The 23,315-nt window shown below is 38.4% G+C and overlaps 1 protein-coding gene across 1 annotated transcript in view; it reads right to left on the bottom strand.

Annotated features, from left to right (window-relative positions):
• Positions 1 to 23,315, bottom strand: part of LOC5578809 (eye-specific diacylglycerol kinase) — a 691,896-nt gene that overhangs the window by 138,571 nt on the left and 530,010 nt on the right. Inside the window, 1 exon segment of the mRNA XM_021839032.1 lies at positions 10,631 to 10,834. Coding sequence (XP_021694724.1) covers positions 10,631 to 10,834 — 204 coding nt within the window.

Raw genomic sequence — 23,315 nt, 5'->3', positions numbered from 1 at the left:
CTAGCTACCACAGTAATGTTCTAATCTGAAAAAAATATGTACAGCCTTAAATGCTGTTGTTGTGTATGTGTTTCTTTTGCTGTGAAACATATCAAAAGTTCCAGAAGATTCTAGAAATTAGACTGTAGAATCTTACCGAAAATTCTCGAATATACCGCTGGATAGCAGTTGAAGTGTACATAAGTAGTATTGAAGGGACCATCGACTCATGGAACAGAAAATGAACTGTTTTATGAGACAATCATAGTAACCATAAAATTTTGTTGGATGCAAACCCTGGGATTTTATATGATGATTGCCAACAAAACACTTGGATAATATCCTATCTAGAGGGTTCCCAAAGATGCTCAGTGAATTCAGCTCGGGTTGAATTCTTAGAGAAATTTGTGTGGAAATCATCAATTATTCGAAGTAATTTCGTAGAATTTTGTGGTACAAAACATTTGATATAAAATGAACTTGTGAAAAATCTATGCAAAATTTACTCAAAACAACCCTTGAGATTGAAGGACCCAGATAGTCGTAGCGGTAAACGCGCAGCTATTCAGCAAGACCAAGCTGAGGGTCGTGGGTTAGAATCCCACCGATCAAGGATCTTTTCGGATTGGAAATTTTCTCGACTTCCCAGGGCATAGAGTATCTTCGTACCTGCCACACGATATACGCATGCAAAAATGGTCATTGGCACAGTAAGCTCTCAGTTAATAACTGTGGAAGTGCTCATAAGAACACTAAGCTGAGAAGCAGGCTCTGACCCAGTGGGGACGTAATGCCAGAAAGAATAAGGAGAACCCTTGAGAAATCAGCAGGAGTGATCCCTGAATGGAGTTGAGTGAAAATCCCTATAGAAATCTGAAAAAAATCCTGGAGAAACTATATTAGGAATCCGTTTTTTTTAATTATTAAGGTACTCATAAAAAAAATCCCAGAAAATTTAATAGAATAACGGTTGGAAAAGTTCATAAAATAATTCTTTCAAAAATCCGTGGAGAAATCTTTGAAATTGGATATCGAGTCAGGGAGAGAAGCTTTCCGGCTTCTGGGTGTAAAGCTTTCCAGAGAAGCTTTCCGCTTCTTGTAGAGAAATATCATCGCTTCTGAGAGAGAAGCTTGCAGCTTCTGAGAGAGAAGCTCCCAGTTTAAAAAAAAGCATTCCCGCTTCTAAAATAGAAGCTTCCAGCTTCTACAATAGAAGCTTCCAGCTTCTGAAAGATAAGCTTCTAGCTTCTGCGAGAGAAGCTTCCAGCTTCTGAGAGAGAAGCTTCCAGCTTCTGAGAGAGAAGCTTACCAGCTTCTTAGAGAGAAGTTTACTAGCTTCTGAGAGAGAAGATTCCAAGAGAGGCTTCCATCTTCTAAAAGAGAAGCTTCTAGCTTCTAAAAGAGAAACTTCCAGCTTCTTGAAGAGAAGTTTCCAGCTACTGAGAGTGAAGCTTCCAGTTACTGAGAAAGAAGCTTCTAGCTTCTGAAGAAGAAGTTTTCAGCTTCTGAGGAAGAAGCTTCCAGCTTCTCAGAAAGAAGATTCCAACTTCTGAGAGAGAAGCTTCCAGCTTCTGAGGGAAAAGCTTTTAGCTTCTGAGAGAAAAGCTTCTCGGCTTCTGAGAGAGAAGCTAACCAGCTTCTGAGAGAGGCTTACTAGCTTCTAAGAGAGAGGCTTCTGAAAGAGAAACTTCCAACTTCTTAAAAAGAAGCTTCCATCTTCAGAGAGAGAGAAAGCAGCATCCAGCTTTTGAGAGAGAAGCTTCCCGGCTTCTAAGGAAGAAGCTACCAGCTTCTGAGAGAGATGTTTCCAACTTCTGAGAGAGATGCTTATCAGCTTATGAGAGAGAAGCTAACCATCTTCTGAGAGAAACTTACCAACTTCTGAAAAAGAAGCTTACCAGCCTCTGAGAGAGAAGCTTGTCAGCTCCTGGAGAGCAGCTTTTAACTTCTGTGAGAGAAGCTTTCAGATTCTGAAAGGGAAGCTTATCAGCTTCTGAGGGAAATGCTTCCTTCTTCTGAAACAGAGGCTTCTGAAAGAGGAACTTCCAGCTTCTGATAAAGAAACTTCCAGCTTCTGAGAAAGAAGCTTCCTTCTTCTGAGAGAGATCAGCTTCCAGCTACTGAGAGAGAAGCTTCCCGGCTTCTGAGAGAGAAGCTAATCAGCTTCTGAGAGAAGCTTACCGGCTTCTAAGAGAGAAGCTTCTTAGCTTCCGTGAGAGAAGCTTCTTAGCTTCCGTGAGAGAAGCTCCTTAGCTTCTGAGAGAGAAGTTTACCAGCTACTGAGAGAGAAGCTTCCAGCTTCTGAAAGAGAGACTTTCGGCTTCTGAGAAAAAAGCTTCCAGCTTCTAAGGAAGAAGCTTCCAGCTTCTGAGAGAGAAGCTCACATGTTTCGGAGAGAAAAGTTTATTAGCTTCTGAGAGAAAAGCTTCCAACTTCTAAGAGAGGAGCTCCCCAGCTTCTGAGAGAGAAACTTCCCGGCTCATAAGACACAAGTTTCCCAGCTTCACAGAGATAAGTTTCCCGGCTTCTGAGACAGAAGATTCCCAGCTTCAAGGAGAGAAGCTTTCCGGCTTATGATACAGAAATTTCCCAGATTCAGAGAGAGAAGCTTCCAGTTTCTGAGAGAGAAGCTTCCACGCTTCTGAGAGAGATGTGTCCCTGCTTCTGAGAATAAAACTTCTCAGCCTCGGAGAGAGAAGCTTCTAGCTTCTGAGAGAAAAGCTCCCAACTTCTGTAAGAAAAGCTTTTAGCTTCTGAAAGAGAAGCTTCCATCTTCTGAATGAGAAGCTTACCAGCTTATGCGATAGCTTACCAGCTTCCGAGAAAGAAGCTACCATTGTCTAAGAGAGAAGCTTCAAGCATCTGGGAGACAAGCTTCCAAATTCAGAGAGAGAAGCTTTCCAGCTCCTGTGAAAGAAGCCAAGAGCTTTTAAGAGAGAAGCTTCCCAGCTTGTGAGAGCAAAGCTTGCGAGCTTCTAAGATAAAAGCTTCCAGCTTATTAGAGTGAAGCTTATCAGCTTCTGAGATAGTAGTAAATAGCTTCTGACAGAAAAGATTCCAGTTTCTGAGCGAGAAGCTTACCAGCTTATTAGAGATAAGCTTACCAGCTTCTGAGAAAGAAGCTTTCGGCTGCTGAGAGAGAAGCTCACAAGTTTCTGAGAGAGAAATTTATCAGCTTTTGAGAGAAAAGTTTCCGACTTTTGAGAAAGAAGCTTCCAGCTTCTAAGGAAAAAGCTTCCCGGCTTCTGAGACAGAGGCTTCCCAGCTTCAGAGAGAGGAGCTTCCCAGCTTCTGAGAGCTCCCATTATCTAAAAGAGAAGCTTCCAGTGTCTGAGAGACAAGCTTCTAAATTTTGAGAGAAAAGCTTCCCAGCTCCTGTAAAAGAAGCTAACAGCTTTTAGAAGAGAAGCTTCCTAGCTTCTTAGAGCAAAGCTTCCGAGCTTCTGAGAAACAAGCTTCCAGCTCCTGAGAGAGAAGTTTATCAGCTTTTTAGCCAGAAGCTAATCAGCTTCCAAGGCCGGTGCTTTCAGCTTCTAAGAGAGATGCTTTCAGCTTCTGAGAGAGAGAAGTTTACAAGTATCTGAGAGAGGAGCTTACCAGTTTCAGAGAGAGCAGCTTCCAGCTTCTGAGAGAGAAACGTACCATCTTTTGAGAGAGATGCTTATCAGATTATTAGATTCTTTAAAAGAAGTTTCTAGCTTCTTGTGAAGATGGTTTTACCTTCTTGGAGAAGAGCTTCTAGCTTTGTGGAGAGAAAGTTTTGTAGTTTTGCTTTTAGCTTCTTGAAAAAATCTTTTAGCTTCTCAGCGAAAATTTTTAGCTTTTAAGGAATAAGTTATTGAAAGAAAAATGACTTTCAAGTTTGCCTAAAAGCTGATCAACTTTCAAGCTAAGCTCAATAATTTCTGATAAAAGCTTTACTGCCCATAAAGGCATAACTGTCCCATAGGCATTGAAAAAATAGCGATCAAAGTGTGAAGTCCGCATTCTCATACAAATGTTTATAATTTTCTAGTAAATTTTTGAAAGCCATATTCATTTAGCTTCACCCCACAGAATACTCATTTTCCTTATGTTGATCAGTAAAAAATATAAAGTTGAATATAATTCCAGTTTAGTAGTTGCTATTGGGGCTCAAAGTACATATAGAGACTGTTATGCCTTTATTTTTCAATATGGGACTGCACCAACTTCATATTTTTCCAGAACATTTTCAAACAAAGTGTTTAAATGTTCATATGCGTAGTGAAGCGTATATTAAAACATGAATGTTGCGATGAAAACAGCTGTTGTTTCGAAAATCAATATGGGACAGTTATGCTTTTATGGGCAGTTTATTCTTCTGAGAGAAAAATGTCATACACTGTAGAAAAAGGTTCAAAGCTTCCGAAAAAACGCATAACTACTTCTGAAATAAAAGACTTGAATCCAGCATAAAAAGCTATTTCGTTTCAGATGAAAATAATTTAAAAAACATGCTTGAGTAGTCTGGTAAATTTCATTACCTCCAGAACAATTTTCAAATGAAACGCTCTTGTACAAAATCTTTGATTCATCAAAACGCTCTTTCGCTTTAATAACAAGGCTCGATGTCATTCAAAAAGTTTAATAATCTTCTAGCATAAATTAAATATATTGGTCTACGTTAGGGGAAGCTTATTCCAACTTTTCTCGACGATTTCTTGAAGCAGTAAATTTATTATTTTCCAAGCCATCGATTTCAATTAATCATATCTTTCCGTTGGAAAACTTTTCGATCAATCATTCAATAATTCCCGCTCTAAGCCGCTTTCACCATTCAATTATTTCGGCCACCGACTTACGGCTTCCATTGTCACGTTTCCCCCGACTAAGACCGAGAATGTATTGAAACTTTCATCTGACCACATCGAATTCGGAATTTTCGTCATCAGAACTCCCAAAAGTGCGAGCATTATTCCATGCCACTCACCGGAACAATTAATTATTCTCATCATCATCATCATCATCATCATCATCATCATCATATGGTCGGACGACAGACATCTGACAGGGACATTCCACCATATCATCACCCCCAGTTGCCGTCCTGCTTCCACGAAATTCGGTGTCAAATTCCTTCTCGAACTTTGGAGCGGAAAACTTCCGAAAAAGTAGCCCCCTCCCCATTCCGTCTCAATTTAGCTTGTAGTATGGGCCTCTGTGAACGCACCCCAAAATGTATGTTTCAATACACGGAGGGAACATTTGTTTTAGTGACGTACAGTAAATGCATGAGAAAACATTACATTAAAAGTGATGCAAAATTACATTTATGGTTTACATGAAGATTTTTGATCGATATAATAAGCTCATTTGACTAAAAAGTAATTTTACATATTACTTAATGTAAATTCAATTTAAAATTACATGCCATCAATGTAAATCTATATCATAGTGCAAGTATCTTCAATATAATACTTTCAGGCAGGGATTTTTTTCTCTGTGTCTCAATGATCGCTTACCCAAAAGTTGGAGACGAGTTTTGGCCAAACTTTTTCTCCAGACTCACGCGTTCGAACTCCACCGAAATGAAGCTGCAGGTGGCTACTAGCCAAGGGCGAGAATGCGATTCATCAAAGTTGGTCAACTTTTTTCCAAGCGTAAAACTACCAACTTCCAGGGGTTGGGGCGTTGGGTTCAAGTGGTGGCAGTCAAAAGGAACCTCTGGCATGGCATCCAAGTCGAAGAATCGAACACGAATCGTGTCAACTGCCTGACTTTGAAAGATGGGATTGGCAATATAATTTATTTTGTGTGGTGGAGAGGGTCTTGCACATTTATTTAATCCCAACAACTCGAATCAAATTGCTAAATTGTATCATTTTTGTATTTGCCACGTCTACTATTTGCACAACCGCAAGCTGCTGTGTAATGGATGGACCATTTGCCTCATCTTCTTTTCCCAGGAAAAACCCCATTTTACATTTCTTGCTTTCAGTACAATGTATAACAATCATCGAACAGAAGCAACAGCTTCGAGCTTTTGTTCAAGATAGTTCCCAGCGATTAGCGAATGAATAATCCACCTATTGGTGACTGATTTTTGCTAATCATCGATTGCTCGAAAGTATTTGAGCAGTGTTGCCAACTTCAACTACTTGCGATGTTTCAAGTAAATCTGGATATTTAAAATGGGTTCTAGAATCTTCCTCAACTTTGTCCGATATTTGAGTTCTCTTTTTTGCATACAAACTGAAGTAATGGACAAAATTTTAGTCATGCAGTGTTGCCATCAACAGCTCTACTGAATGAGACATGATATTTATGTATTTCTTAACGAATTGAATCGAAACCGAGAAAACAAGTTGCATTTCTACATTTCCAGCAGTGTTGTCAATTTACGGAAATAATTCAAACCTCTTCTGCACATCTAGTCCCGAAAGTAATTAAGAAAACACGCGAAACGATCCTTTGCGAACGGAGTAATTCCCTTTTTTTTTGGCGCGAAACAAAACCATTTAACCCCGTGTTGTGTTTTCAGGAGGTACCGAACAGTGTTTCTGGCCCGGAAGGCTACTTGTTCTTTGGTTGTTTGGAGCCAAGGCATATAATTTTTCGAGGGTACCAACATTGCACGAAGAAGAAACACCGTATTTCGACCATTCGGAAGGGGTAATTATACGCGAAATTTGAATTAACCACCGACAGCTGCCGGGGAAGAGCTTTCTTTGTTCGGTTTATTGATGCTACTCTGTACCCTTGAAGCTCCGTTTTGATGGAGGGAAAGGTTCTGGAAGGTCGCTGAGGATAGAAAAGGTAATTAGAATAAAGGAATCCGGGATAAAAGATGGATTTGGAAGGTTTGAGTGGAATTGTATAAAGTCAGTCTAGTTTTAACCCTCTTTACATCAATTTATTCAAACGAAAAAGTTATAGAACTAAGTTAGCTACTCTGGAACCCATTTCAGATTTTTTCCAAATGGTTTGAAGTGACCAATAATGTCAGTTATCAAAGTGATTTCCCTTCTAAAGCAACTGTCTCAGATAATTAAAATCTTCTTCTTCTAAAACTGAAAAGCTTTTTTTTTCTCTAAAGATGAAAATCTTTATGTAAGAAGCTGAGAAGATTCTCCAAGAAGTTGAAAACTTTTCCTTCAAAAGCTTAAAAGCTTCTCCTTAAAAAGCTGAAAAGATTCTCTTTCAGAACCTGAAAAGCTTCTCCTTCAAACTCTGAAAAGCTTATCCTTCAATAGCTGAAAAGATTTTCTTTCAGAAGCTGAAAAGCTTCTCTTCAGTAGCTAAAAAGCTTCTCTTCAGAAGCTGAAAAGCTTCTCTTCAGAAGCTAAAAAGCTTTTTAACAGAAGCTGAAAACCTTCTCTTCAGAAGCTGGAAAGCTTCTCTTCAGAGGCTTTAAAGCTTCTCTTCAGAAGCTGGAAAGCTTCTCTTCAGAAGCTGAAAAGCTTCTCTTCAGATGCTGAAAAGCTTCTCTTCAGAAGCTGAAAAGCTTCTCAACACAAGCTGAAAAGCTTCTCAACAGAAGCTGAAAAGCTTCTCTTCAGAAGCTGGAAAGCTTTTATCCAGAAGCTGGAAAGCTTTTCTCCAGAAAATGGAAAGCTTCTCTTCAGAAGCTGAAAAGCTTCTCTTCAGAAGCTGAAAAGCTTCTCTTCATAAGCTGAAAACCTTCCCTTCAGAAGCTGAAAACCTTCTCTTCAGAAGCTGAAAAGCTTCTCTTCAGTAGCTAAAAAGCTTCTCTTCAGAAGCTGAAAAGCTTCTCTTCAGAAGCTAAAAAGCTTCTTAACAGAAGCTGAAAACCTTCTCTTCAGAAGCTGAAAAGCTTCTCTTCAGAAGCTGAAAAGCTTCTCTTCAGAAGCTGAAAAGCTTCTCTTCAGAAGCTGAAAACCTTCCCTTCAGAAGCTGAAAACCTTCTCTTCAGAAGCTGAAAAGTTTCTCTTCAGAAGCTGAAAAGCTTCTCTTCAGAAGCTGAAAAGCTTCTCTTCAGAAGCTGAAAAGCTTCTCTTCAGAAGCTGAAAAGCTTCTCTTCAGAAGCTGAAAAGCTTTTCTTCAGAAGCTGAAAAGCTTCTCTTCAGAAGCTGAAAAGCTTCTCTCCAGAAGCTGAAAAGCTTCTCTCCAGAAGCTGAAAAGCTTCTCTCCAGAAGCTGAAAAGCTTCTCTTCAGAAGCTGAAAAGCTTCTCTCCAGAAGCTGAAAAGCCTCTCAACCGAAGCTGAAAAGTTTCTCTCCAGAAGCTGAAAAGCTTCTCTCCAGAAGCTGAAAAGTTTCTCTCCAGAAGCTGAAAAGCTTCTCTCCAGAACTGAAAAGCTTCTCTCCAGAAGCTGAAAAGCTTCTCTACAGAAGCTGAAAAGCTTCTCTCCAGAAGCTGAAAAGATTCTAAACAAAAGCTGAAAACCTTCTCAACAGAAGCTGAAAAGCTTCTCTTCAGAAGCTGAAAAGCTTCTCTTCAGAAGCTGAAAAGCTTCTCTTCAGAAGTTGAAAAGCTTTTCTTCAGAAGTTGAAAAGCTTCTCTTCAGAAGCTGAAAAGCTTCTCTTCGAAGCTGAAAATCATTTCTTCAGTATCTGAAAAGCTTCTCTCCAGAAGCTTAAAAGCTTTTCTTCAGAAGCTTAAAAGCTTTTCTTCAGAAGCTGAAAAGCTTCTCTTCAGAAGTTGAAAAGCTTCTCTTCAGAAGCTGAAAAGCTTCTCTTCAGAAGCTGAAAAGCTTCTCTTCAGAAGCTGAAAAGCTTCTCTTCAGAAGCTGAAAAGCTTCTCTTCAGAAGCTGAAAAGCTTCTCTTCAGAAGCTGAAAAGCTTATCTTCAGAAGCTGAAAAGCTTATCTTCAGAAGCTGAAAAGCTTATCTTCAGAAGCTGAAAAGCTTCTCTTCAGAAACTGAAAAGCTTCTCTTCAGAAGCTGTAAAGCTTCTCTTCAGAAGCTGAAAAGCTTCTCTTCAGAAGCTGAAAAGCTTCTCTTCAGAAGCTGAAAAGCTTCTCTTCAGAAGCTGAAAAGCTTCTCTTCAGAAGCTGAAAAGCTTCTCTTCAGAAGCTGAAAAGCTTCTCTTCAGAAGCTGAAAAGCTTATCTTCAGAAGCTGAAAAGCTTATCTTCAGAAGCTGAAAAGCTTCTCTTCAGAAACTGAAAAGCTTCTCTTCAGAAGCTGTAAAGCTTCTCTTCAGAAGCTGTAAAGCTTCTCTTCAGAAGCTGAAAAGCTTCTCTTCAGAAGCTGAAAAGCTTCTCTTCAGAAGCTGAATAGCTTCTCTTCAGAAGCTGAAAAGCTTCTCTTCAGAAGCTGAAAAGCTTCTCTTCAGAAGCTGAAAAGCTTCTCTTCAGAAGCTGAAAAGCTTCTCTTCAGAAGCTGAAAAGCTTCTCTTCAGAAGCTGAAAAGCTTCTCTTCAGAAGCTGAAAAGCTTCTCTTCAGAAGCTGAAAAGCTTCTCTTCAGAAGCTGAAAAGCTTCTCTTCAGAAGCTGAAAAGCTTCTCTTCAGAAGCTGAAAAGCTTCTCTTCAGAAGCTGAAAAGCTTCTCTTCAGAAGCTGAAAAGCTTCTCTTCAGAAGCTGAAAAGCTTCTCTTCAGAAGCTGAAAAGCTTCTCTTCAGAAGCTGAAAAGCTTCTCTTCAAAAGCTGAAAAGCTTCTCTTCAGAAGCTGAAAAGCTTCTCTTCAGAAGCTGAAAAGCTTCTCTTCAGAAGCTGAAAAGCTTCTCAACAAAAGCTGAAAACTTTCTCAACAGAAGCTGAAAAGCTTCTCTTCAGAAGCTGAAAGCTTCTCTTCGGAAGTTGAAAAGGTTCTCTTCAGAGGCTTGTAAGCTTTTATCCATAAACTGGAAAGCTTTTTTCCAGAAGCTGGAAAGCTTCTCCCCAGAAAATGGTAAGCTTTTCCCAAGGAGCTGGAAAGCTTCTCTCCAGAAGCTGGAAAGCTTCTTTTAAGAACATGTCAAGCTGCTCTTCAAAAATCTGAAAAACTTATCCCCAGAACCGGAAAGCTTTTCTTCCAAGCTTTAAAAGTTGTTTTCCAGATCTTCTAGAGAGCTTCTCTTCCAAAAACTTCTCTGCTAAAAGCTGAGAAGCTTCTCTCCAGAAGCTGAAAAGCTTTTTTCCAGGAGCTGGAAAGCTTCTTTTTCAGAAGCTGGAAATTGCTTTTCTCCGCAAATGGAAAGCGTTCCTCTCTATAGGCTGGAAAGCTTCTTTTCCATAAGCTGAAAAGCTTCGCTTTTAAAAGCTTGAAATCTTATCTTCCTGAAGCTGAAAAGTTTCTCCTCTAGCTGCTGGTTCTTCTTTACAAAAATCTGAAAAACATTTATCTAGAAACTGAAAAGCTTCTCTTACAAAATCTGAAAAAAATGTACTATCGCATAAATGAAACTAATCCAGGAAAGTCTTATTCTGGGTTCATATATTTAACAGTCAACGTGTGAGCTACTGACCTATGATATGATTGAGAATTTAAGTAAAAAATGTTAGCCAATTCGATAGATTATGATATATCGATATAATCAGCAAAGCCAGAATTCAACTTAATTGAATCAAAGGAAATTCTATATTACAAAAGACCAGAACTATAATTTAGTTAACCGAACAGCCAAAGCACGAACTGCCAAACAGCTGGTGCCAGAATCGCTACTAGGTAAAATTCGATTCATAATAAAATGGGTAACTGCATAACGAGACTAGAGTACAGTAGTGAAAGAAACAGAAGCATTCGACTTACCTTCCCGCACTGTTTGCACTTTCCCTTCTCGGTTCGCCGGTGGATCCAGTGGTGGGTCGTCTTGGTCTGCTCCCGGTACTGTCTTACGCCGACGTCTCGGAAGGTCGGTTTGCACTGCAGCTGAGTTCGCTCCATCAGCACCGAGATGCAGCTGGCGTGGGCGATGATTTTGCACGCCGAGCACTTCATCCGGGGACCGTGTTTCTGTGCGGGAAAACGGAAAGGGGAGAATGGGAGCTGTCGTTAATCGAAAATCTCGGTGTAAAGTACGTTAATTTATTGATGGGAGCGCCATAAAGAGTCCTAGGGAGAAGCTTGGTTGACAGCGTCTCGGTAACGACCAAAATCTGTGTTCACAAATCTGTGTCTGAATGTTTAGTGGGAGTCGATGTCGCGATTAGATTCAGGACCCATTGAATGGAATGTTCGTTTGTACAACTCTATAATAAAGTTAGACGACGACGAGGACGAGCAGTTCAGCTCCACGGGAGCTTTATCGCCTTCAGACATAGTGAGCCATAACTAATCCGTTAAATGGTATACGAACTTTTGCCATTACGATTTGGATACGATGATACGAAATCTCAGTATCAACGAGTTCAAGTTGAGAAATTTATAATGTATTTTTCCATTAAATTTGGTTTGGTTCGATTCGATTACGATTTTTTATACATGCCAAAATCTCTTATTGTTTTCTGAGTCGATTTGGCTCTTGATTACAGTGAATTGACATCTTCTTCTTCTTCTTCTTCTTCTTCCTTCTGGCGTTACGTCCCATCTGGGACAAAGCCTGCTTCTCATATAAGTGTTCTTATGAGCACTTCCACAGTTATTAACTGAGAGCTTTCTTTGCCGATTGACCATTTTTGCATGTGTATATCGTGTGGCAGGTACGAAGATACTCTATGCCCTGGGAATCGAGAAAAAATCCTTTAAGAAAAGATCCACGACCAGCGGGATTCGAACCCACGACCCTCAGCATGGTCATGCTGAATAGCTGCGCGTTTACCACTACGGCTATCTGGGCCCAGTGAATTGACATACATGTACTAATTTATCTATTCGGAGACGACTTTGCTCTGAAACAAAGGTTTATTCTATTTGTCGATAATCAATTTACTTTTTCACCACCAGTATTGTTCTCTTACAGGGTCTGATTCCCTTCAACTTTTGCATCTATTTGATGTTTGGAGCCAATTTAGCTCCCTGACTGAGCATACTTATATTTATGATGCCAAATTATCTTTATTTTAGATTAAGATTTTGGATTTGGATATCTGTATTCTGCATCTACATTTAAAAAGTTTGAGCACAATTTGAAGTTCAATTGAGCCAGTATAGCTCAAATTGAGCTTCAATGCTCGCAATGGTGTACCGTTTTGATTCATATTGCGGACAGCTTTAAATTCCGGACACTCTACTCTGTATGGGAAACATTTCACACGAAATGTTTCAATTTTTGCCGTTCGAAAGTTCACAATTTCGAGGCTTGTTTTAATAAGCTATTTTGATAAATATCTATGCAAATTTATAATGCACAACTGCCTTAGACGTCTCTTTAGTGGTTTAACAATTTCATTTGATGATTTGACTTTTCTATTAATGATTTTTATGAGATGTCCGGAATTCGAATCAAAGTGTCCGGAATATGAGGCAAAAGTGAGGACGCGTCCGGAATAAGAATCATCAGAAGGCCATACATTCCGATAAATATAAAATTATTCAAGTTGCGGAAGCGTATTCTTTACCCACGATTCGAAAGTTAAGGGTTTCTGGCGCTCAATAACGCTGAGGAATCATACAGAATGATTTATTTTATATGCTCTATGCTGTGCTATACTTCCCTGAGGCCTTAAGTGTCCGTAATATGAATCAAAACGGTATCACACCATTTCGCATCAACGATTCTACTTGAATCCACAATTCATCTATTCTCATATTCAGTGCATCAACGTCAATAGTCGTCGTCTATTCTGCCATCATGACACTCAGTAATAAATATTCTCCATCAACGGAATGGATGGGAAAATTGCGACAGAGGGGAGCAAATACGCATTGCTTCCGATCGTATCGCACAGAATAAAGGTCGATCTCGCACGGTGCGAAAAGCTAAGAGAAGACCAAACCATATATCGAAAAGCCATCGACATGCGAACTTGATTTTATTTATTTTATTCCCGTTAATCACAATTTTATTGGATTGTGGCGTCGTCGTTGTGATGAAAGAGCCAGTGTGAGAAAAATTTAGGGCTGTAATAAAATCGGTGCTTTAGTCGGGGCGTGCAAATAAATATCCATGAGAAAAAATAGCTCGTGAATAAGATAGGTTCGACTGGAGGGCCGGGCAAAAGCCTCCAACGCATCGAATTCCCACCCCCTAATTCGAGAAAGCGAGGAAATTTTCACAGGACCTACATTGTATGGGAAGAGCTTGAGCCTGGTGCGATATCAGCGTCGCTTCCAGCCGCGCTCCGATTCTGACAGCGAACTGACTGACTGACACTCATACGCCAAATCCTGGCATCCTCGCTCGGCGTCGGATCCACAAACGACGACGTGTCTTCTTGGCTTGAAACCCATAAGGTGACGGGGGAGGGAGAGGGATGAAATGAAACGATGCGAAACAGACGTCTTTCAAACAACCACGCCACCCATCGAGTCACAGAGTTCCCGATTGCGGCGCTGCACACTGGAATAATTTTGGTCAAACATGGTCAAAATTATTTTCTGCCCTGAATGGACTTCTTATGCTCTAATGTAGACTAAACTTTTGGTTTCAATCTTTTTGTCGTCTTCTCAAAGAGCCATTGCTAAAATAATAGTGGGAAAAGAAATCTTAATTTTTCAAATTTGAAATTATGGCCACGAATGTGCCCTCTGTGCGTTAGCTTGTTGGCTTCCTCGCATCAGTCATATGGGCAAAGGTTTGGATCGTGGTGCGAATGGCAGGATATCCCCGGCTCAGTGTGTTGGGTGCGAACCGAGAAGAGATTATAAGCGCATTACGACGGAGGCGTTTTTCCTGTGTGTGAACTTTTCAATTTTACAGAAATCGCTTAGTTCCCATCACCTACCGGAGGTGTCCCAGTTGAATCAGGTTTCGATTTCACACATGGTTGTGCGATTGTAAATGTAGCCGGCTCACCTTTGGGAATTAAAATCCATAAGTAGGGCTGGAAAAACGTGAACCTTAAAAAGGATTAGAACCGTTTGAAGAAATTTAGTGATTCTTCTCGGATCTTTGAAAAATCATTAAAATAAGGCCGCTGAAAGGTTACTTGAAAAAAGGTGGAGAAGCTTGTCTTCAATAGCTGAGAGGCTTCTTTTTGGAAGCTGGAAAGCTTCTCTTTAATGGTTTAGAATTGTCTAAGAAGCTATTCTATTAAAAGCTGAAAAGCTTTTCTACATCAGCTGAAAAGTTCCTCTTCAGAAGCTGGGAACAGTAGCGTAGCTATGGGGGTGTGGTTAGTGCGGTGCGCACCGGGCCCCAAGCTTCTAGGGGCCCTAAAATCGCACTACTAATCTCATAGCATTAAGGTGAAACAGCTTGGAATCAACATTCAATCATGTACCGAAACTTTAAAGGCACAAATCTCGCGAAAGAAGCATCAAACTACAGTGCAATTTCTATTTTAGCTTTGTGCACTAGCAGAAAGCTTAAAATAAGAAGATTGACTTTGTACGTTCATTATTTCAGCAGATTAGTGCCTCGTGAAATCGTGAGTAGGGGCACAAACCGGCCACTGTGCCTGCCATGTTTGGATTTCGAGATGTGTCACCTTAAAAGTTCGTCATAAATAGCTTGTGAGATACTGACAATTCGTAAGATCCCAAAAAGAAAATGAGCATGACAAGCAGACTTGGATCTACGATGTTCAGGGGACCCTTGATTACCCCTTATTTTTAATATTTTAAAGATGAGCGGTTCCACAGAAAATGACGACTTTTTTCCCAAATTTCATTTTTATATTTTTTGATTTGGATGAAATTTTGCACATGCTTTCTTTATGCCCAAAAATGCCTTTTTGCATCATCGGCTCGCCATTTTGACTCTAGCCTTACTTTTGAGAAGGGCCTAAGAAAAAAATCCTGAATAATTTTCAAAAAAATATAACTTAGAAACGGTTTGTCCGATCAGTTTGGTGCCTTTCGCAAAGTTTTAGGTTATTGTTGGGACTATCTGGAAAAAAAATATACACTGTTAAAAAAATGTTGTAATTTTTTATATATCGAAAATAAAGCTTAAAAATCAATTTTCTCAAAAATTGTATTTTTGATTTTTTTTTATGTGTTAAAGTATACAAAAAATGAAGTCTTTTGCACAGTGGGTCAAGATGGAGAAATCATGGACAAAAAAGTTATGATTTTTTAAAAAAGGTTGATTTTTCAATATGGTCTAAATAAACTTTTTGAATGCTTTTGAAAGTACGCAAAATTTTCAACAAAAAAGGTATATGAGAAAATTTTGCTAATTGCTACCGAAACATTTGAAAAGTTTATTATGACCATTTTCAACAAATTCACCTTTTTTTTTAATCATAACTTTTTTGTCCATGATTTCTCCATCTTGACCCACTGTGCAAAAGACTTCATTTTTTGTCTACTTCAACATATAAAAAAATAAAAAAAATCAAAAATACGATTTTTGAGAAAATTGATTTTTAAGCTTTATTTTCGATACATAAAAAAATACAACATTTTTTTTACAGTGTATATTTTTTTCCAGATACAGTGGGATTCCGTTTTTGGCATGCTCCGTTTTTGGCATGCTCCATTTTTGGCACCCCCCGATTTTGGCAACAAAAGGGATCCGTTTTTGGCAACAATGGTATTCGACATTGAAATTTGTAAATATTTGTGAATATTATTGCATCTCCTGATTTAGTCATTTGAATAGCAGTCAACTACACACCGACTACATTCCAGAGCTCTATTTTTGCCGATATTCCCTCAAATCCCACCAACTACTAAGGGATCTCGTACGCGCCTATTTACTTCGGGATGGTCATTGGTCAAGCATTCACAATGTTCCATAAGGCCATTAATCTCCATCAGTATCTTAACTAGAGTAAAATCTTTTTACTTTGGCATTCGTACTAAATAACCAGCCCACAATAGGCTGCCAGTAGGGTATACACTTACCAAAACCCCTTTTCTTCAGATTTGGAACACTTGAACAAAGTACAAGCACTGACACAAGAGCAACATGAAGTCTATGACTCACACAGAGTTCAAAGTACCGTTTAATACCGCCACCATGACAGATGTGCACACAGCCCAAACAACATTTTATTGTCAATAACATCAGTGAAACGTGCGATGAATTCGATTGAGAGTGTTTAATTAGTTTGTCTGTAGTATTAGTGTGTAAATTGATCTTTCTGCGGCAACTATTTAGAGCTACGTTCCATATTTGCTACAGATTAAGTAAGACAGTTAAGGTGGTTTCCTGAGGAATTCGGTAAGTGATAATGGTAGCCTAAAAATAATGATTTTTTGAAAATTCTCATCGGAGACCTATCGAGGCGAAACTAAGCGAGATCCTGAGAATTCTAAGCGGGATCCTGAGAATTCTTACCAAGATGCTTCAGAGTCCTAGCGAAGATTTCTTACAAGCACCCGAAGATTCCTATCAGGCTCTTGAGATTTTAAAGCAGTATTATGTAATGTGTTTGTTTATGTTTGCGCTTTTGACTGCTGCAAATCATTCCTTATGAGATGATTTGCTTTATCAGAAAAATAAATTTATTCTTAACTCACCAAAGTTTGTCATATTTTACGCTAGAGCCTAAAAGTTGAACTGATTTTTAATTTTCATTTAATTATAAAAAAACTCGTGCAGTTTGGTAATACCCATCGCCTTTGTTTTGTTACTACGTCTTTGAGTATTCTTTCACATTCTAACACATTTCTTTTTTGTTTTGTATTCTCACAAAGTTTCAAGGAAAAGTCCAATTCTTGAACAAAGGTCACTTATGCGATTATTGATTTTACATCACCATGTATACAAATAGCGTAGATAAAGCTTTTAAAAAATCATTGAAGCAATAAAAACTATGTAGAAAGTTTGCCACAATCAACATTACGGGGTTATAAGTTCATAGCATAGTCCACCCCTCCGGAAATCTGCTTCGAACAGAACCGTTCCGAAGTCCCGATGCCTAATGATTCCATAAGGATGATGTAATAACATTCTAGTGATGTTTTCAAAAATAATAGTTGAAAAATAATATTTAAAAAATGGGTTCCGATTTTGGCATGGTTCCGTTTTTGGCAACTGAAAATTTCGATTTTGTTGCCAAAAACGGAATCCCACTGTATTCCCAACAATAACCTAAAACTTTGCGGAAGACACCAAACTGATCGGACAAACCGTTTCTAAGTTATATTATAATGACCGAAAATTGAAAATTATATCATAATTTTGTATTAAAAACGCTGTATCTTTAAAACGGTAAAAGTTAGCTTGATTTTTCTGTGTACCTTTTTTGTTGTAAATTTTGCGTACTTTCATAAAATCGAATTGAAAAATATTTAAAAAGTTTATTATGACCATTTTTTAAAATTCACCTTTTTTCAAAAAATCATAACTTTTTTGTCCATGATTTCTCCATCTTGACCCACTGTGCAAAAGACTCCATTTTTTGTCTACTTTAAAATATAAAAAAATAAAAAAAAATCAAGAAAACGATTTTTGTGAAAATGGATTTTTAAGCTTTATTTTCCAAATAAAAAAAAATACATTTATTTTTCTGTGTATATTTTTTCCAGATAGTTCCAACAATAACCTAAAACTTTGCGCAAGACACCAAACCGATCAGACCAGTGGCGCGGGAAGTGGGTAGGACAGGTAGGACATGTACTACGCACGAAAACACCTGGGTAGGACAGTCAAAGTATTGTCCTACCCACGATTCAACAAAACAAAAATCTAGATCAGCAGAAAAACGACCAACGTCGTAATGTGATGAAAATCTTGACGATTTTCAGAGCAATTTCTATAGAACTCCCAAATCGTTGAGGTTCTTGGTTGATTCAGAATTGTCACAGAAATTTCTGGAAGAATGTGTTCATCCATTTGTTGTCTTGAAATAAATGAGAAAATTAGAACAATCACATTGGTAGTAAAGACAAGAAGTCTCTACTTTAAACGGAAGGTCTTTAGAGTATCTATTTCAACCAAAATGGTCTCTAAAGTCTCTCTTTTTCCTTATTTCTGAATCTTGATGCAGAATTGTGCAGGCTTGAAACTTTCGGAGACTATAACGGATGCCAGAAGTTCCATGTGGATTTCATCAAGAATTCACACATTTTTCCTTCCTGAAATCTAAAATTCCTTGAGGGGTTCTTCGAGCAAATCTATTTTTTATAGGATTTTTTCCAGCATTCCATCCATGTATTACTCCTATTCGGGACTACGAAGCTGCTGATGTTTTCTTCGGTTTTCTGTGAGACAAACAAGGAGAGATATATTTTTGCTTTTTTTTTCACGCACACGATGACAGTTCCTTACGAGGTTTTCAATAAGTGCGAGTGCTTTGTAAATCTCTTTTTGTTTCGTAGTCGCGAATAGTTTTACTTCCTTAAAAAAGTTTCTCAACAAATTCACATGCAATCTGCAAAACTTTATTTGAGTCTTCACACCAGTTTATACTGCAGCAATTTTTACAATAATTCCTCCGATTGTTCCACAAATTTCTATAGACTTTCTGTCCAATGTTTTTTCCAGAAATTTATTTAGAAAATCAGAATACTATCCCGAGATTCGATTGTTTTTTTATTATCTCAGCAAATAATCTGGGAAATCTTCTAAAATTTCTTTAAGAGTACAGGAATTATTTCAGCGAACCTTAAGAGTGACTTCAAAATTTATCCAAGTTTTGTCAGAGATTACTATACAAGTTTTTTTTAATACGTCACTGATTCATTTTTCAGAAAAATTTGCTTGGCATTTCCCTGGAGACATTCCTGGAAGAATTCCTGAAAAAAAAAACATTCGTTTTAACCGGGAATCTTAGAGGATGTCCCAGGGGGTCATGCACAAATTACGTCACGCTTCGAGGGGGGGGGAGGTCAAGCCAAGCGTGACAAGCCTTACAAAAAATTCGGAGGACTCATACAAAAAACGTGACGAAAGGGGGGGGGGGCAAAAAGTTGAAATTTAGCGTGACATAATTTGTGTACCATCCCCAGGGAAATCGATGGATGAATCACTGGATCAAATATTGAAGGAGTTATGGCTTTCTTGAAAAATTTCTCGAAGAATTTTTGGAGGAATTCAGATTATTTCAGAAATATATTCTAGGGAAATCCAGGTAATTAGAGAAATGTCTGCTCTGATGCTATGAGTAGTCAAACTCTTATCTCCTGGCTCCTATTAGATTCCATTTTGTTTTCTTGGTTCGTATTTGGTCTCTTTTTGGTTCTTTTTATACCTCTTTTTGACAAGAGGTCTTCTATTTCCTATTTTTAAGGCACTCAGTCGCTACCAGCCCGACGAAAAGTCTTCTTAGTCTTGTGGCAAAGGCTGGAATGAAATTGAGCAAAGTGATGTCAGTGACAAAAACCTAGTTTTGTGATAATCTACTTTGAAGTTTTTTTCAGCAATTTTTCATTCTATGGAAGTCAAAAACAAACCAGTATTCCAAGAATTATGCTATTTTTAGATGAGCGGAAAAGTTACCTGAAAATATCGTTAGAACGCTTGGAAACAGAAGAATTTCCTCATGTCAACTCAACTCAAAACGACCGAAATGTCACTTACACAGTGGTGACTCGTAACCTCACTTTCTGCCTGTTCTACGACTCTAAAAATGACAATTTCGGCAAATTTAGATTATAAACAAAAAGATAATTATTGAAATCGTCCTTTCTAACAAATCTCTATTCATTACATGCCAATTTGTTGCTGAAATTCAAGAATTTCTATTCGTGGAACAGGTATATTTGATGTTAGGGAATCGCCACTGCACTTACACTTCTTTGTGTTTGAGCACCTTGTAGTGAATGGGCTGTATATCGATTTAAATTCATTGAGCGTGTTAAAAGATTTTGGAATGATTATAAAACAGTAGACTAGAAGTTTTTCAGAGTGTACAAAAGCGATGAACGGAACCGGCGATGACGAAGACGATGAAGTGGTGTGGTGTGAGTGCATTTTGTTCCGCACGCGGATGGTCTCGTGACCGAGATGAACCCAACGAACAGTTAGTGCAAATGTAAACATTCTCTAGGCCCTCTTTATACGGCTTTATGCTGAGTAAAGGCGCTGTACATACGAACGAAAGCTTCTATGCGATCCTTTTACCAACAAATCTGGCGAATCTACTCAGCTACTTTTAAGCTGTGTTGGCAGCTCTTATTCATACCGATCATTGCTCTATCTCGACAGTTATACGACAAGTAGCTGTGTAACATCTTCGGAAGGCGCTTTCTCAACCATTTCGCAACTGTTGAAATAATTATTATACAGCTTCGCTGTATTATCGATTAAATATTATTTTCAAGCTGTTTCACAGCTTCCGGAATTCATATCATAAGTATCTGAATTTAATGTTCCCAACGTTACCTGCCACCGCTTGGAATCGAACTCACGATCTCTGCATCCACAAGTCTCGACGCTGTCCTTGTTGCCACCACAGTCTATATCGAAAGGCAAAGAAAACACACCGTTTTGTTCTACATCGAAAACGGTTCACACAATATTTTATAATGATCGTAAAAGATGCCATAGCCGCGCTTACACCACATCATCAGGCTGTAAAAGGGTGTGAAACGTCAAACGCAATGTTTACATCCAACAAGCTGAGTAGATGCGCCACAAGTTGTTGTTTTACAGCATTGCTGTATGCTCGCTGTATAAATAACGACAAAGCGCTTCTTTAATATATATTGAGCAGCATAACAAATCATATTGTATAGAAGCAGCCGGATTGATCATGGCGAGTTTTATTCCACATCATTAGGTTGCTATCACTTCATCGTCTTCGTCATCGCCGGTTCCGTTCATCGCTTTTGTACACTCTGAAAAACTTCTAGTCTACTGTTTTATAATCATTCCAAAATCTCTTAACACGCTCAATGAATTTAAATCGATATACAGCCCATTCACTACACACCTTTGATATAGTAGCTTTCAAATTCCAGCCAGGGTTATATTGGTTCTTAAATTCACTGCACACAAAAAATACTAACGTTTGTCCTACCCATGGTTCCGAACGTGGACGCGCCTCTGGATCAGACAAATAGTATCTGAGTTTTATTTTTTTGAAAATTGTTAAGGCCTTTTTTTCTTAGGCCCTTCTCAAAAGTAACGCTAGGGTAAAAATGGCGAACCGATGATGCAAATAGGCATTTTTGGGTATAAAGAAAGCATATGCCAAATTTCAGCCAAATCAAAAAATACAAAAGTAAACCGACATTCGAATTCAAATGGAACCGCTCAGATATATTTGGAGTGGACTGAGGGCTCCGGGAGGACTGTGACCGGGGGCCCCTAAAATGTGTGTTGACGATGTTGAGTCTAATTACGGCTTTGGATTCATTATAATTTATATTTATATAATACTTCATGAATTCTGATTTCCAATCAAATTGACCCAAGTTTGTAGGCCTCTAGAAATCTGGAACATTGGTGATATTTTAACCTGTATATATTAGATTATTGACAGATACCTTCTCAATAATATATACATGAGTTAAAGGCTAAAAGTGTACAGTTTGTTCAAATTCAAAGTTTAAGATATTCTCAAAAGCATGAATTTTGTAAAATGAATAAGCCAACGACTTTAGGTCGACTATTTAGTCAGATGCAAATATAAATTTTCTTTTAAATCCGAGACCACTACGGAAGGCGCGAAAAAATATTAAGGGCGCAAACTTGAGTAAAAACAGATTAAGCATAGCATAGCATAGCATAGCATAGCATAGACTGACTGTACATGTCAATGGTTGCTACTCCGTGATTGATCGGAGCTGGTAAGAATTGCACTGCGATCCAAATGAATAAGGGATGGGAGTTTCCGCTTACTCTCGGAATGCAATTTTAGCAGCTCTAATAATATTGATCAATAACGGCGCTGGCCAAGTCCTTACAGTCAGTTGGGATGGGGAAGGAATGTTAAGGTGTAATGATTGTTGCTTCTAGAGACCGAGAATACCTCTGCATCTCCACAATCACCACGGGAAGGGTGTTTATTAGTGGAGAAGGAAAAGATCTGGGAGTCACCTTTGGTCGGTGATGCGATCCATGGATAAGGAGGAAAAATAAGGTTTATACTTAAAGCTAGTTTTTAGTTTTGTCTCAAAAAGTTTTTGGTAGAAGATTTGAAATAAACGTCAACATCTGTAATGTCGAACCATTCAAAAGAAGTTTTTATTAATGGCGAAAAAAATATATATGCGTATGTTTTAAATTATATGAAACAGGAATAATGCCGACACTTGTAGTGAAGAACCATACATAGTTTGTTTGAAAATTACATAAAAGTATTACTGAACATTTATGCCTCAAGAAGACAAGTTTTTGGTAGAAGTTTCAAAATAAATGTCGACATTCATAATGCCGAACAATTCAAAAAATATTTTAAGTAATGTCAAAAAGTTTCTATGTTTACTAGAATTGTATAAAACAGGCATAATGCCGACACTTGTAGTGACGAACCATACAAAGTTTGATTGAATATTACAAAAAAATACCGTTTACATGAAAAAATGTGTGATCATAAGCATGAAACGAGCTCACCAGTTGGTAATCCATCCTCGACTGAACACTCGCACTCACACAGCGTGACCAGCAAAACTTCTCGGCGCCTCGAAAACGAACCGTCTTGCTTGGGCTTTCCAAAACACTGCCCAGCAAAACCCGCGAACCGGAAACCGAACTCCCGGCGTCCCAAAAATGAAGCGTCTTGTTTGGGCTTTCCGAAACACTGCCCAGCAAAACCCGCAAAACGAAAACCAAACTTCCGGCGTCTCGAAAACGAAGCGTCTTGCTTGGGCTTTCCAAATCACTGCCCAGCAAAACCCGCGAAAACCAAACTCCCGGCGTCTCGAAATCAAAGCGTCTTGTTTGGGCTTTCCAAAACACTGCCCAGCAAAACCCGCGAAACGAAAACCAAACTCCCGGCGTTCCGAAAACGAAGCGTCTTGTTTGGACTTTCCAAAACACTGCCCAGCACAACACGCGAAACGAAAACCAAACTCATTGAGTAAAAACAGATTAAATGCAAAAAGGTAATTTTGTATTGAATGCATATCGAAATTTTTCAATTTTTTTTTAAATCGTAAAATACCTACCAAAAATCATCCGAACTTATTCTCAAGTGACCATGAATAACTCATATGGGCATTTCTTAAAACATTTCTCCTGGTAATTTATATAAAATTGTTATATTTTATTGAACGTTTCCAGAGATTCCATTAAAAATACGTTGAAATAAAAACGAGAAAATATTTCTAATTATTCATTTTGGATTTGTTGAATTTTCTTTATTTCTTCGGAATAAACAAAAGCAACCAATCCAGGGAACTTTTTCCAGCGCTGTCAGAACTGTACTGAATATTCTAAGCAATGCCAGTAGGATTTTTCTAATATTTTTCAAAAGAAATACACTATAATATTGCTAGTAATAATCAATCTGGCGGTCCAATATGGTTTTAAATTCATTAAGGGATTTTTAATGAA

This window comes from Aedes aegypti, chromosome 1 (genome assembly GCF_002204515.2).
Source record: "Aedes aegypti strain LVP_AGWG chromosome 1, AaegL5.0 Primary Assembly, whole genome shotgun sequence".
NCBI lineage: Eukaryota > Metazoa > Arthropoda > Insecta > Diptera > Culicidae > Aedes > Aedes aegypti.
Note: the sequence above shows the minus strand (reverse complement) of the source record. Positions and strands in the feature narration are given on the sequence as shown.